The 14,711-nt window shown below is 44.0% G+C and overlaps 1 protein-coding gene across 1 annotated transcript in view; it reads right to left on the bottom strand.

Moving 5' to 3' along the window:
• Window positions 1–14,711, bottom strand: part of LOC103272891 (kinesin-like protein KIF28P) — a 69,630-nt gene that overhangs the window by 575 nt on the left and 54,344 nt on the right. Inside the window, exons 15-22 of the mRNA XM_021718723.1 lie at window positions 13,828–13,946; window positions 12,883–12,990; window positions 8,306–8,580; window positions 6,940–7,074; window positions 5,760–5,926; window positions 5,401–5,507; window positions 4,993–5,140; window positions 4,510–4,700 (exon numbers count right to left, since the gene is read on the bottom strand). Coding sequence (XP_021574398.1) covers window positions 4,510–4,700; window positions 4,993–5,140; window positions 5,401–5,507; window positions 5,760–5,926; window positions 6,940–7,074; window positions 8,306–8,580; window positions 12,883–12,990; window positions 13,828–13,946 — 1,250 coding nt within the window. The remainder of the gene's footprint in view (window positions 1–4,509; window positions 4,701–4,992; window positions 5,141–5,400; window positions 5,508–5,759; window positions 5,927–6,939; window positions 7,075–8,305; window positions 8,581–12,882; window positions 12,991–13,827; window positions 13,947–14,711) is intronic.

The raw sequence follows: 14,711 nt of genomic DNA, 5'->3' as shown, positions 1-14,711 counted from the left end.
AGAGGGTGACAGTGCTCACTGAGAATGAGAACAGCAGAGAGCAGATGGTGTGACACTGCATTTTAGTTTGTATTTCCCTGATTATTAGTGAAATGCCTGTTCACATCCTTTGCCCACTTTTTTCAATGTGTTTTTCAACGTCTTTTTATTTTAAGAATAATTGTTTATATATTCTGAATACTAACACTTGATGATAAGTAGTAGTAATAGATTCTCCCAGGTTGTGGCTTATTTTTAACTTTGTTTATGGTATCTTTCATCTAACCAATATGCACAGGCCCAGTTAAAGTGAGCACACCTGCTCGAGAGAGGCCCTGTCTCGAACTCCTGTCATACCCTCTCCCCATCCTGCAGGAGCAACCATTAGCCTGACTTGTGTGAAATCATTTACTTGCCTTTCTGAATACATCCCTAAACAGTATATTCTGTCTTTGAATGTTTATGGAAAATATTAGATGTCATCTTTTATGACTTGAAGATGGTGAGATTCATCTCTGTTGCATGTGACAGGTTCATTTTCACAGTAGGATAATGCTCTGCATTATAGAGGTGCCAGAATTTACCCATCCTCTGTGAATTAGGATGTTTCCAGTTTGATAGTATTATGGGAGAGGGTGTTATGAACAACTGGTACACATATGCAAGGAGTTGTGTAGTCTTTCTCAGCTGGTCTTTTATCAGAATCACAGAACAGAAGTGATTTGAGTAACTCTTTTCTCACTTTCAAGAATGCTATGTAACTAGTATCATTTTAGAGATGCAGGAGAGTTAGCTTATTACATACAGTGATGCCCAAATGCAGTAGGTTCTCAAACTTCAGTTTAAGGTAGAATCATGGGAGGGTTTGTTGAAACACAGGCTACTAGGCCACATACCCAGAGATTCTGATTCAGAAGGTTTGGGGTAAGGCACTTGAATCTGCATTTCTAACAAGCTCCCAAGTGCTACTGAGGCTGCTAAATCAGGAAGCACACTTTGAGAACCTCTACCTGAAGGCATCAGGGCTTGCTACTCTTCAGGACCAGTTCACTCCATTGAGAAAGGAGGAGTTGAATGGTAGGCTTCTAGGATGTAGTATCTTCAGCTTGTATTAGGTAAATACCAAAACAATTTTTAAGTGGTTTTACCTATTTATACTCCTTCTAGCCATGCATGAGAGTTTCTGTTGCTTCATGTCTTCACCAAAAATTGATACTGTCAGATTTAATTTTTTCCAGTATGGAGGATTTATAATGATACTACAGTGGTTCACTGTGGTTGAAATCTTTTGATCAGCATCTCAAGTAACTGGGACTATAGGTGAGCAATACCACACCCGGCTAATTTTTAAAAAATTATTATTTATTGTAGAGACAAGGTTTTGCTATGTTGCCCAGGCTGGTCTCAAATTCCTGAACTCAAGCAGTCCATCCACCTTAGCCTCCCAAAGTGCTGGGATTACAAGTATGAGCCACTGTGCCCATCCTGACCATTACTTTCTATTAAGCTGTCTATCTTTTTCTTTTTGGTTTGTAGTTGTTCTTTATTTGGGGTATTAGTTTATTATATGTTAGATGTGTTGTAGTTCCCTTTACCCATCCCTTTTGACTTTTTCGTTTTGGTGTCTTTTGGTGAACCAAAGTCCATAATTTTAATGTAGGTGAATTTATCAATTGCTTCCTTTAGACCGGGCACAGTGGCTTACGCCTGTAATCCCAGGACTTTGGGATGTGGAAATGAGAGCATTGACTGAGTCCAAGGGTTTGAGACCAGCCTAGGGAAGATGGCGAGACTTCATTTCTACAATGAATCAAAAAATTAGCTGGTCATGATGGCATGTGCCTAAAGTTCCAGCTAGTTGGAAAGCTGAGGTGGAAGGATCACCTGAGCCCACCAGGTCAAGGCTGTCATGGCTGTGAAAGTGCCACTACATTCCAGCCTGGGTGCCAGAGTGAGATTCCACTAAAAAAACTCTTTCTTTAAAGCTAGGATAATAAATCATTTTTCACTGTGAGGTCATGAAGACAGTCTCCTAATATATTCTAAAAGCATTAGAATAGTACCTTTCTCAGTTAGGTCTTTAATTCTCACCTAAAATTGATGTATGTATGAGGAAAAAACTCATTTTTCCTCACATACATTCCTGGCACTGTTTACTGAAAAGTCCATTCTTGCCACACTCATCTGTGATCAAGTCTCTAGTCCTCAAAGAATCTGTTTCTGGCCCTTCTGTTCTTTTTCTTTGGTCATCTTATCTATATTTGGACCAATGCCTTACTGTCTATTACGGAGGCATTAAAGTCTTGATATAGTAGGGCAAGTCTTCCTACCTTATTCTCAGGTATTGGTCTTGTCTTGGCTATTCTTTGCTTATGCAGTTTCATATAAATTATAGAATCATCTTGTCAGATTCCATTACATTTGATTGAGATTACATTGAATCTTGGGGAGAATAGATAGATTTACAGTGAGCAAATCTTCCAAACTTTGAGACATGGCATGTTTCTCCATTTTTTTAGATCTTTTAAAAAATCTCTCTAACAAGTTTTTACAATTTCATAGAATTCTCGCATGTTTTATGTTAGCTATGGGCCTAAGTATTTATCTTTCTTTTTTTGGAGTCAGACTCTCACCATTCTGTTTCCCACGCTGGAGTGCAATGGCACAATCACATATACTGCATCCTCAAGCTGCTGGGCTCAGGCGATCCTTCTGCTTCAGCCTCCAGAGTAGCTGGGACTACAGGCATGCACCACCACTTCTGGCTAATTTTTTGATTTATTGTAGAGACGAGTTCTCACCATGTTGCCTAGGCTGGTCTCAAACTTCTGGGCTCAGGCAGTCCTCTTGCCTTGGCTTCCCAAAGTACTGGGGTTACAGGCATGAGCCACTGCGCCTGGCCTGGCCTAAGTATTTCACATATTTAATGCTATTATAAATTGTATCTTTTATTTAAAAAAATAATTTTCTGCTTGTTGCCATTACATTCAAGCACAATTAAATCTTAAATGTAGCCAGGCACAGTGGCTCACACCTATAACTCCAGCTCTTTGAGAGGTGGAGGTAAGTTGATTGCCTGAGCCCAGGGGTCTGAGATGAGCTTGGGTAACTTGGTGAGACCTCACCTCTACAATAAATAAAAAAATTAGCCAGGTGTGGTGGCACGTACCTGTGGTTCCAGCTACTTGGAAGGCTGAGGTGGAAGAATCACCTGAGCTCAGGAGGTCAAAGATATGGTGGCTTGAGTATGCCACTGTACTGTACTCCAACCTGGGTGACAGGGTAAAACTCCAACTCAAAAAAAAAAAAAAAAAAGTAAATTTTAAAAATTTAAATATAGATTTAAAATTTTTAAATTTCTATTTATACAAGCCTGTTATCTGGGGATCATAAGAGAGACAGCACAGGGTATTGGGAGAGCCTAGACTATGGAACAGCACTCTCTGGGTTTGGATCTTGGCCCTGCTATTTATTAGTTGTTCATCCTTAAACAAGTTACATAACCTCTCTTCCACCTTAGATTCATGAACTATAAAATAAGGCTAATAAGCCGGGCTCGGTGGCTCAGCCTGTAATCCCGCGCCTTTGGGAGGCTGAGGTGAGTGGATTGCCTGAGCCCGCGGGTTCGAGACCCGCCTGCGCAGCAAGACCTCATCTCTACAATAAATCAAAAAAACAGCCGGGCATGATAGCGCATGCCTATAATTCCAGCTACTTGGAAGGCTGAGGCGGAAGGATCGCCAGAGCCCAGCAGGCGAGGTTGCGGTGGCCGGGAGCGGCCACTGCACTCCAGTCCGGGCGACAGAGTGAGACTCCAACTCAAAATAAATAAATAAATAAATAAGGCTAATAATAGTACTGATCTCATAGGGTTATTGTGAGAATTGAATCAGTAAATATAAAGTGCTTAGTAAGTATTATGTAAGTGTAAATCCTTTGTATTTCTTGCCTTACTGCTCTGGCTTGAACCTAAAGGACAGAGGGGAAGAAGGCTGGCATTCCTGACTTCTTTCTGATCTAAAAGGGAAGACTTTCCATAATTTGCCATCAAGCATTTTGCCTGTGTGTTTGCCTAAAATGCCTTTATCAGATTAAGGAATGTCAATTTTATTCCTGTCTGCCAAGAAGTGTTCATCATCATAAAATGTTGAATTTTATCTCTTGCTTTTTCTGCATATTTTAAAGTAATCAGATTATTTTTCTTCTATAATCTCAATGTGATCAACTATATTTGGCTTTATAATAATAAGCCAAGCTTGCATTTCTGGGATAGTCTGTATATTAAATTGTGAAGTGAATGGATATCACTCCTGCAATGACCATGGCTGCTTGGAACCTGCAGATGTGCACTAACATAAAAAGACCAGAGCAAAGATGGATAGAGGCCCAAGAAAGGAGGAGATTCACACTTTTGAGGCTTAGACTTGCTCTTCTGCTTAAACATACACAAGCTTAGGAATTGTAGTTATATCAAATATCTTAATTTAGTGGGTAGAGATTCCTTTTGCTCTCAAGATTCTGGTTACTTACGGGAGGTTTATACTGTCTCAGTCTGAGAAACTGCCCTCTTGCTGTGTTCATGCTTTGGTAGAACACCTTAAGAGCCTTGGCAAATTCTCTGTCACAGCTGGCTTGCTGTGTACACATTTGATTAATCTCTCTGGCTGATGGCAATAGTGATGTCATCCCAGTTATCTTCAGGGAGTTGGAAGTCTTATGGGCTGATGTGGAAAGAGAAAGTAACATTTGTTTATTCATCTGTTTATCCAGGAATTTCTATATTTATTTATTTTGATAATGTTCTACCACATCAGCATTTATCAGACATCAATTTGGACTCATCCAAAGCAATCACACAGAGCAAAAGAAAAAAAAAGTCCTGCATTTTTTGTTTATGAAACAAGATAAAGACTAACTCATTAAAATATTTGTTTCTTTAGACAGACAAATGCACATCCCAAATGTAGGAGTTTGGGGAAAATCTGAACAACCAAGACTTGAGCAATCTCTCACCTTGTTGACCAGAACCAAGTTTCTCAAGTGATTCTTTGAGAAACACATTCTCTTCTCTTAGGGCTCTGTTAATGTTTCTGAGCAGTTCTTTCTCCTGCTCTAACTTGAGCAGCTTCAGATAAAGTTCTGATGTCTGGTTTGATGTAGTCTACAAAAAATGTATTGTTTTAGCCTTTTGCTGGATAATCTGCATATCCTTGAGACTGGCAGATTTTTACTACCAGGGAAAACCAAATGGGATAGGGAGTGGGGTGGGGTGTGGTGAGCAGGGTTTAAACCCCTAGGGTACACAGGAGTAAATCAGGAAAACTCTTGTTAAGGGGAAGGAACATTGATAATCCTCCAGAAGCTATCATCTGAGATTTTCTGGTCACCTGTGCTACCCATTTTAATGTCACATGTACACACCTGGCGTGTATCCTTCACAGTGGAAATTTTCTTGGTGTCTACCATGATGGGGCCTTCACCTGTGACCATGAAGTCCGACTGAGGGCAACTGAGCTCAGCACAGCCTTCTATATTGTAGGAGAGAGACCATCAAAATAAGACATTACTCAGGTGCCTGGCCTCCATGTTATGTGAGGAGATGTTAACCCATGTGATCACCTGCTGGACTAGAACCCAACATCAGGGGCAGATATTGCTCTTGCATACTGCTGTTAGGACCTTGACTACCTCCCTCCTCTACCTCTTCTGCAGCCCTAAATGGACTGATGTTATATCTGATTGAGGAATGCACTACAAGAAATAATAAGTAAACAAGGTACCTTGAAGGCCCCATAAATCAACAATGAGAGCATTTGTCTGCAAATAGCTCAAAAACTCCTGAGATGCATTTAAGGCTGAAAATTGGACAGTCTCTTCAATTTGTGGGTTCATAATTTTCCATACAGGCTTGGTATAGATAGTGTTTGGAAGGTCATAAATTCTGTACCTGAGAAAAGAACATAAAACATAACTTAAAACCAGGGTGTGATACATTTGTAAAGAAAAGGAACAGATGAACCTAAGATTTAGCCTGTTTGTTGGTTACATAAAAGATGACCTATAATTGATTCTTAAGGTTGCAAAATCTCAGTTATCAATATGGATATCATTGCTATATGGATAATAAGTATCTGACAAGTCAGGCATGGTGGCTCAAGCCTGTAATCCCAGCACTTTGAGAGACCAAGGCAAAAGGATTGCCTGAGTCCAGGGGTTCGAGACCAGCCTGGGCAACTTGGTGAGACCTTGTCTCTACAATAAATCAAAAATTAGCTGGATGTGGTAGCATGTACCTGTAGTTCCAGCTACTTGGAAGGCTGAGGTGAAAGGATTGCCTGAGCCCAGAAGGATGAGGCTGTGGTGGCTGTGGGCGTGCCACTGCACTCCAGCCTGGGCAACAGAGTGAGACTCCAAAAACAAAAACAAAAAACCCCAAGTATCTGACAAAAAATGAAAAGGATGTCAAGAAATCCTTTCTACTTAGAGAATTTTAAAATGCTAACTTTTCTGTGAGGTAGTGGTTTGGTTTTTGTTCTTCAAAGTCTGCCTTTCTTTTTGGCTTTATATTTTAATATCCTTTTACCCTAATTAGTTTAAGCATATCTGGTGCTTCTGCCATATCATAATACAGTCCTTTTGTTTCCAAGTTAAAAAAAAAAGTCTTACTTAGATAATACAGTTTTACTGGATATTGTTTCTGTTAGTTAAAATTTATGACTGCTTCAATCATGTAAAAAGTTCAGTACGCACTTGACCACAGTCCGGTGACCGGGAGGGACATGTGTGGTTTTTCTGTTAAGTAGATGGGAGAAAATAGTCATTTTGGAGCTGAACAAACAGAGTAACTTAAGAAATTTTTATGATAAGCTCATTTTGAAGACTTGAAGAAAGTCTGGACTGCTTCCCCCCAGGGGCCATGTGCAGGTGGTATGTGCATAGTTCTGTGCGGCAGGCTGGTACCCTATCTGAATGCCCCGCTTTGCATCTTCCTTTAGCCACTTGACACCAAGACACCGGACAATGTGAATCTGGAAATCGATCCTCTTGCCCAGCTGCTCCAAAGGGTCGATAACCACGTCTTCCTCACTATGTGCTCTGCAAACAGAAGAGGTGACATTGACCTTAGGTTAGGCTGAGTCCAAGCAAGTTAGGATTGTGATGTCAAGGGTGTTTCATGGAATCCTAGGAGATAGCTGATTTCACTAAAAGTCAGGATAGGTAATATCACCTGTTGTAGAATTCATTCAAGAGACACTTGATATAAACCCATGCTACCCCTGACACAAGGCAAGAACTGGACTTTCTCAAGGAGCTCCCAACCTGGAGGAAAAAGGAATATATATTATATTCTATATATAATGTATGTATAATATTAAATATATCTATATATAATATAAATATTAAAAGTTGCTTGGAGTCCTTGTAAAGAAAGTGAGTTGTTGGCCAGCATGTTCTCTCTTGATCACAGAACTTGAGTTTCTTTTACTCCTTCTTGAGCTGATTTCCTCTTCAGAAAGACACAAAGGTTGCACTGGGTGCCTGTGAGGGTCTTGGCACCCAAAACAGCACGCCCCACCACCACCACCAGTTTCTTTGCTTAAATTTGCTAAAAGACTTTAACTTTTGTGAAGGAAAAAAACCAAACTGTCTATGGCCTAAAGAGGGTAAACAGATACCATAACCTGAAAGGAGGGCAAAAGGTAATAAAGCAGAGTTTAGGGCAGAATTGATAGATCAAAACAAAGCCTGTGCCCACAGAAAGTTCATATGACAGCACAGAATGAGGCCAGACATCTCAAAGGAGCAAAGAAATTGGCAGGCCTATACCAAGAATGGAGAAGGAGTGAGATGGAAAATAAATTTCTGCTTCTGACTCTAGAAGAGCCTTCAGAATGGTATTTGATGTGCGGCAGGTGCCAGGCTTCACAGTGCCAGGAGGGGCTGTGGGTGGGGAGGCCCTGCAGCACACTCGGCTTCTCTCTTTTGAGGGCCCATTGTTTGGATTCAATCTGGCTCTTTTGGTTTTTGTCCAAGTCTCCTACACCTGCCTCTTTGCCCAATGTCCTCCTCATTCCTGGGTCTTCCAGGGCAGTGCTGAGCTGTCTCAAACGCAGTTGGGCATTCTGGGTCAGCTGATTTGGCTGCCATGACAAAAACCAGATTTGATGGGGCCAAATCACAAATGAATGAGCTCATTCGTTAGTCCTATGAATGACCATGTCAGGGTACCAAGTTGATCACCCTCCTCGAGAGAACTCAGGCTTGTCCAGGATTTTCTACCTGTGACCCAGACAGAACTAAGTGAGGGCAAGAAGGAGACACCCACTGTCCTGCTGGGGAGCAGGGTGCTATGTAGATGTGCAACACTGCCTCCTCCAGCCCGTCGCAATTCAGAAACTCCACTTGCTCCTCAAACTTCATGCTGTAGGCAAGCGACTGGAGCCAGATGTGAGCCGAACCCAAGTGGACCACCTCAACAGGATCCCAGAAGGGGTCATCTTCTTGAGCTACATGGCTATCTTCTCCATCTAGAAAGTGCTGGTAAAGTTCTTCCATTAGGAATTTCCTATTGATGAACTTGGTTTTTGACCAAATCCACACCTGGAAACACAAAGGTAGGTCACCAGTATTTGATTTCATCTGCTGCTCTAACAATTCATCACTCTGATTTTTCCTGACACACTCCTTCCATGGGGCTAGGTTTTGGGTACCCATGACCACATACCACACTCCTCAAACTTAGCTTTGGTGAGGTTCTTCAAGAACTCCGTATTCATTCCTGGACCTATTACTTCAGCATTGCTTGAGTTGCTTGAGCCCAGGAAATGACTATCAGGGGATGGTGAAGGAGTTACAAAACAGACCCTCCAAGGAGAAATGAAGGTTTGGGGCTTGTGGTATGCAGAATGGCCCTCAAATATGTCCATGTCCTGATCCTCAGAACCTGTGAATATATTACCTTACACGGCACAGGGAAATTAAATTTGCTTATCAGCTGACCTTAAAATAGAGAGATTAGCCTGGATTATCAAGGTGGGCCCATTGTAATCTCTTAAATGTGGAAGAGGGAGGCAGAAGAGAGTTGGAAGATGTGGTGCTAGAAGCAGAGTCCAAGGGAGACTGTCGCTGACTTTGAAGATGGAGGAAGGTGGCCATGAACCAAGGAATGGGGTGACCTCTAGAAACTAGACAAGGGCAAGGAAACAGATTTTCTTCTTGGGCCTCCAGAAAGCAGATCAACTCTGTTGACACCTTGCCTTTAGCCCAGTGAGACCCATGTTGAATTTCTCACCTTGAGAACTATAAGGTAATACATTAGTGTCATTTACTGAGTCTGGTAATTCATTTCAGTAGCAATAGGAGATGATACAGGGTAACCTGGAGAAGAATTGAGACATTGCTCCCTTCAATCAGATTGCATGCAGATGCACATCCACATGTATGCTTTCCAGGAAAGCATGGCAGGCATCCTGAGCTCTATTTTGCAGAGTCCCAAAGAGGTCTCATTCCTTATTCAGGAATTCACACCCAGTGGGCAGCAAATCCAGGCCAAGAGCCTGCTGCTGCCTCTTCACTGGGTGAGGACAGGGCCTCTGTCAACACTGGTTATGGAGAGGGGACAAAATCTTAAGCCCCAGTATGGGAAATTCCAGTTAGAGAATTTCTTGACGTCACATCAGAAGTGGCTACCAGGTAAAATTACCTGTTCCTTTTCTGGGTAACATGGTGGGGAAAGAAGAACAAGCCAACAGGTAAGTCATTCTCTCTCGTGTTATGTATCTTCATAAAAAGGATACCCTTAAGACTCTAAAAACAGATTTCATTCTTTTTCTGCGGGCTGCCGAAGAACCAGAGTTCTCTCTCTGAGGTGGTGTAAAGATTAAATGAGAAGGTGACTGTGGCATGTATTATGGGTAGTGGAGAGCAACAGGAATTCTAGTCATTGTGGTTTCCTAGCAGTTTTTTTCTTTCTTTTTGAGACGGGGTCTTGCTCGGTTATCCAGGCTGGAGTGCAGTGGCATAACCATAGCTCACCACAGCCTCAAACTCCTGGGCTCAAGTGACCCTACCCCCTCAGCCTCCTGAGTAGATGGGACCACAGGTGCTTGTCACCACACCCAGCTTGTATTGTAGTTTTTCTTTAAAATCTTTAGGGAACTAGGATAATGGGACTCAAGATAATAAATGAGTTCACTGCCTCATTACCTGTGGATTTCAGACCATAGGCCTGTGTCAGTTAAAATTGATGGCATCCTTCGCCTGAGGAGGAAATTGCAAATCAGTTGAGATTCAGGGATTGTTGAGGCACTGGGATGCCCCTCCTGGTGGCCCTGCAGGCCTGGCACAGAGTTCCCTGGCTGGATGATGTGCTGCTCACCTGAGTCAGCAGCTGCTGGTCAAGTACTGCTGAAAAGTAACTGCAAGCTGCCAGCATTTCCAGTTCGGAAAACCTTCCCTGACCCTCACACAGCCCTAGCTTGCTCTTGAACTTGTCCTTGATGTGTGACTCTAACAGGTACACAAAACTGCATGTGGACACTGTCTTCTCTTCACAAGCTGCAGCAGCATTCACAGTCACATGATTGGCAGGGGTGAACACTTAAGATCAACCACCAAAGAAGTGCCATTTGTGTCTACACCTGGGATCCACGGCTGTGCCCTGCCAGCCAGCTTTTTAGCCTTCAGAAGTGCCTGAGTGTGTACACACACACTCTCATGTGCATGCACACATATATACACATATATGCAATGTCACAATAAACCACCAGACTGACTAGCCTTTCAGGGGCCTCCAGAGGACGGTGGAGCTTCATTTGAGGAAATGTCATTGTTACAATCTTATTTTTTATTTTATTTTATTTTTTGAGTTGGAGTCTCACTCTGTCGCCCAGACTGGAGTGCAGTGGCCACTCCTGGCCACCGCAGCCTCGACCTGCTGGGCTCCGGCAATCCTTCTGCCTCAGCCTTCTGAGTAACCAGAATTACAGGCATGTGCTGCCACACCCGGCTGATTTTTTGGATTTATTGTAGAGATGAGGTCTCGCCAAGTTACCCAGGTGGGTCTCGAACCTGCAGGCTCAGGCAATCCACTCACCTCAGTCTCCCAAAGGTGCGGGATTACAGGCTGAGCCCCCAAGCCCGGCTACTAATCTTATTTTTTATTTATTTATTTATTTTTGAGTTGGAGTCTCACTCTGTCGCCCAGACTGGAGTGCAGTTGCCGCTCCTGGTCACCGCAGTCTCAACCTGATGGGCTCTGGCGATCCTTCCGCCTCAGCCTTCCAAGTAGCTGGAATTACAGGCATGCGCTACCACGCCCAGCTGATTTTTTTATTTATTGTAGAGATGAGGTCTTGCTGCCCAGGCGGGTCTCAAACCTGCGGGCTCAGGCAATCCACTCACCTCAGCCTCCCAAAGGCGCAGGATTACAGGCTGAGCCACCGAGCCCGGCTAATCTTATTTTTTAAATGTAAAACTGGACTGCCTTGAAGATGACTGATAAGATTCATCACTGCATGAGAAAAAGGAAAAATAGAAATAAAACTGTCACATAACTCCCTTAAAAGAGAACCCAGTTTGGCTTATGCAAAAGCAGTGTGTCAAACAGCTACCTGTGCCTGTGACAGGATGCTGGGTTGAAGGAGAATGACAGCATCTCAGGATGGATCCAGGCCCTCAGCTCTCCCACACAACTCACTTCACAATAAATGTAAAACACTGTCTTGCATTCTATTTCTGGTGATGACAGGCAGGCACACTCATGAGTGTGAGTGTAGGTGTTATTCAGGGTAGCCCTTCTGCTAGCAACAATTAAAAAGGCTCACTAAAATATCTTCCAAATTATCTTAGACTATAATAAACAATATGCAGAATAAATGGAAAAAGGGGGTTTTTTAATTACAAATTTTATTAAAACAAGGTCTGACAAGACAATAGGAAACTGCCAGACCCAATTCTGGGGAGAAGCTGGCCAAGAAAGTCACATGGAATGTTGGGAGCACAAAAGTTGCTTTGCCCTAATGGTATTTGCCAGGAAAAACAAAGACGGAATGCACAAACACATGGAGGGCTCCCCTCCCAAGCCCTCATGGAACACAGCTAGAGGTCAAAGCTGACTCCCCAGGGTGGAGAGTTTCACAGGAAACCCAAGGGCTGCACCCAACATGCTTCTAGGAAAGGAGAAGGTCTCTGATGAGTCAGGTTCCAGAAGGATCCTTGCTCAGGTTTCTTCCCTGGGCATTCACTGCAGGGGTCTGTGGGGGCGATGAGGGTATCAAGTGACCCATGGCCTTCAGGTCCTGAATGCCTGGAGGAAGCAGCCCACGAAGTCCACCACAGGATTAGAGGCAAGGGTGAGCATGTTGGAACCAGAAGTTCAAGGGCTGCTCCAGAGGCATGGCATACTGAAGGGAGGCCTTTATTTTCTATTTCCTCCTCTAAAGGCAGTGGAGGAAACAGAGTCTTAAAGTTCTTCAAATGGCCCTTCCTGAGAGTGAGCAAGGTCAAATGACTGGTGGATTTTCTCATTGCTTCAGAAGAGCAGCGCTCTCATATGTGCATGCACACACACACACGGACAGACACCATTGCCAGTTGGATAAATTATCAAACTCCTTCCAGCACTGAAGCCTCTGAGTCACGTTAAACATGAACAGAAAATGCTTTGTGCAGGTGGCTAGGAAAAAACCCAGGAACTGGCACCGTATGGGAGAGGACCCAGGAGGGAACAGAGAAGAGGGGCCTCCTCTCCCTGGAGTCTGTCACCCAGCTCCTACTGGGAATAAACTTTTCCCCTTTACTGGGTCTCCAGAGGCTGCAGCTGGTAAAAATAACATGTGTCCCCAGGAAGCTCCCCAGAAACCCCTTATGGAGCGTCACACTCACCCACAGATGCAGCCTCACCTCGTGAGTCCTTTGGTTGGTCACCTTCACCATGACCTCCTTCTGTAGGTCATAGCCCCTAGAATCCGATGATGCTAAATTCTTCACTTTCAATTCCATTTTCAGCTCCTGGTAGAAGAAACACTTCTCATTAACCCTACACGTATCATCCCATAGCACCTTTGCAAGTTCTTTTTCATCCTCCCCTGACTCAGCCTTTTTAAAAGCAGATAAATGAGTCAGACTTTCTAAAAGAAGATGGCTCAACACTTGCCCCTAGGACTTTCCATCAAGATAATGACATAGCACCAGAATTTTTCCATTATATCCTGGAACTAAGACTTGTAGTTCCAACCAAAATGATTACATCTCTCTGTTTGTTTTTTTTTTGGAGTTGGAGTCTTACTCTGTCGCCCAGGCAACAGTGCAGTGGCACACCCACGGTCACCGCAGCCACGATCTGCTGGGCTCAGGTGATCCTTCTGCTTCAGCCTTCCAAGTAGCTGGAACTACAGGTGCATGCTACCATGCCTGGTTAATATTTTTATTTATTGTAGAGGTGAGGTCTCGCCAAGTTGCCCAGGTTGGTCTTGAACCCGTGGGCTCAGGCAATTCTCTCACCTTGGCCTCCCAAAGTGCTGGAATTATAGGCTTGAGCCACTGTGCCTGGCCTGATTACATCTCTTACAAGGTTCCTGCTGATTGGGATCCTGTGTCACTAGGGAGCTAATCCCAGCCCGAGTCATCTCTGTGGCATAGCAGGAAGGTGTGGTTATGGCCAGCAAGTGTTGGCTGGGGGTCCTGGTGGCCCTTAGGCCAGTGGTGGAAGGAATGGTGCTTGCGGCTAGGCTGGGCAGGCCTAGATTAGTGTAAGTCTGTTCCTAGCTTGCTGCAAGACCTTGGGAAAGGCCTTGAGGTCCTTTCTGTACTTGAAATTATACCGTTTCCTGGCTCTGGATAAGTTACCTTCTTCAGCTCTTCACTCATTTGATTTGCTTCTGCTACCAGCGGCATCAGTTTGATGTAGTCCTGAAACACAGCCAGGACACTGGGGTCTGCCTTGCCATCTCCACTGTTTGCAGCTCCTGGCAGCAATCAGAATGGAGATGAGTCAGTCATTTGCCCTGCCATGAATAAATTGATGTTTATTTGTTCATCCATTCATTCCGTTGTTTATCAAATATCTGCATTTTAAAATCACAGCAAGTGACTAAAAAAAGAAAACTAATGGGGAGAAACAATACTGCCTGGCTTCTTCAGTGGTTGCTCATCACAACCCGTGAGTCTTGGCCACAGCATGCAGGGGCTTTCTGTCTCCAGTTCCCATTCTTGATCTCAGGATCCTTCACCCAAGGTGGCTCCAGGTAGGGAGGTGGGGCCAGTGAAATCTGGCTGGCTAAAGGAAGGACTGGGGGTGTATCCTGAAACTGCTGCCAGCACACAAGCCACCTGTTCTTCTTTTACATTTGGGGTGGCTTGGAGGAGGGGTCATAGAGATTATGGGAGGATCAACACTCCTCCCAGACCCGGGTTGGCATACCCCTTGTCAGGATCCTGGCCTGTGCATACACACATGTCCTTGGCCCTGTTTGGCCCCAAACTGCGCCCACAGCTGCTGCCTTGTTGAGAACTCAAGTCCCCACTAGGATCTGAGCTGGGGTCTGGGGCTTGTTCAGCCTCATTGTGCCACCAGCCCGGGGCCGGGAGGGCAGTGGTACAGTCAACTGCTGTGAATCAGTAGATGAATAGGTGGGTTATCCAGGCTTGGTACTGCGGTCTTGTGGGTTTGTTTTTGGTCTGGAACTTCAGCAGAAGAAGAGCAAGGAGGTGAATTTCAAGTCTGCTGATTT

Source organism: Carlito syrichta, unplaced genomic scaffold (genome assembly GCF_000164805.1).
Source record: "Carlito syrichta isolate Samal-C Ts95f unplaced genomic scaffold, Tarsius_syrichta-2.0.1 Scaffold313361, whole genome shotgun sequence".
Lineage (NCBI taxonomy): Eukaryota > Metazoa > Chordata > Mammalia > Primates > Tarsiidae > Carlito > Carlito syrichta.
Note: the sequence above shows the minus strand (reverse complement) of the source record. Positions and strands in the feature narration are given on the sequence as shown.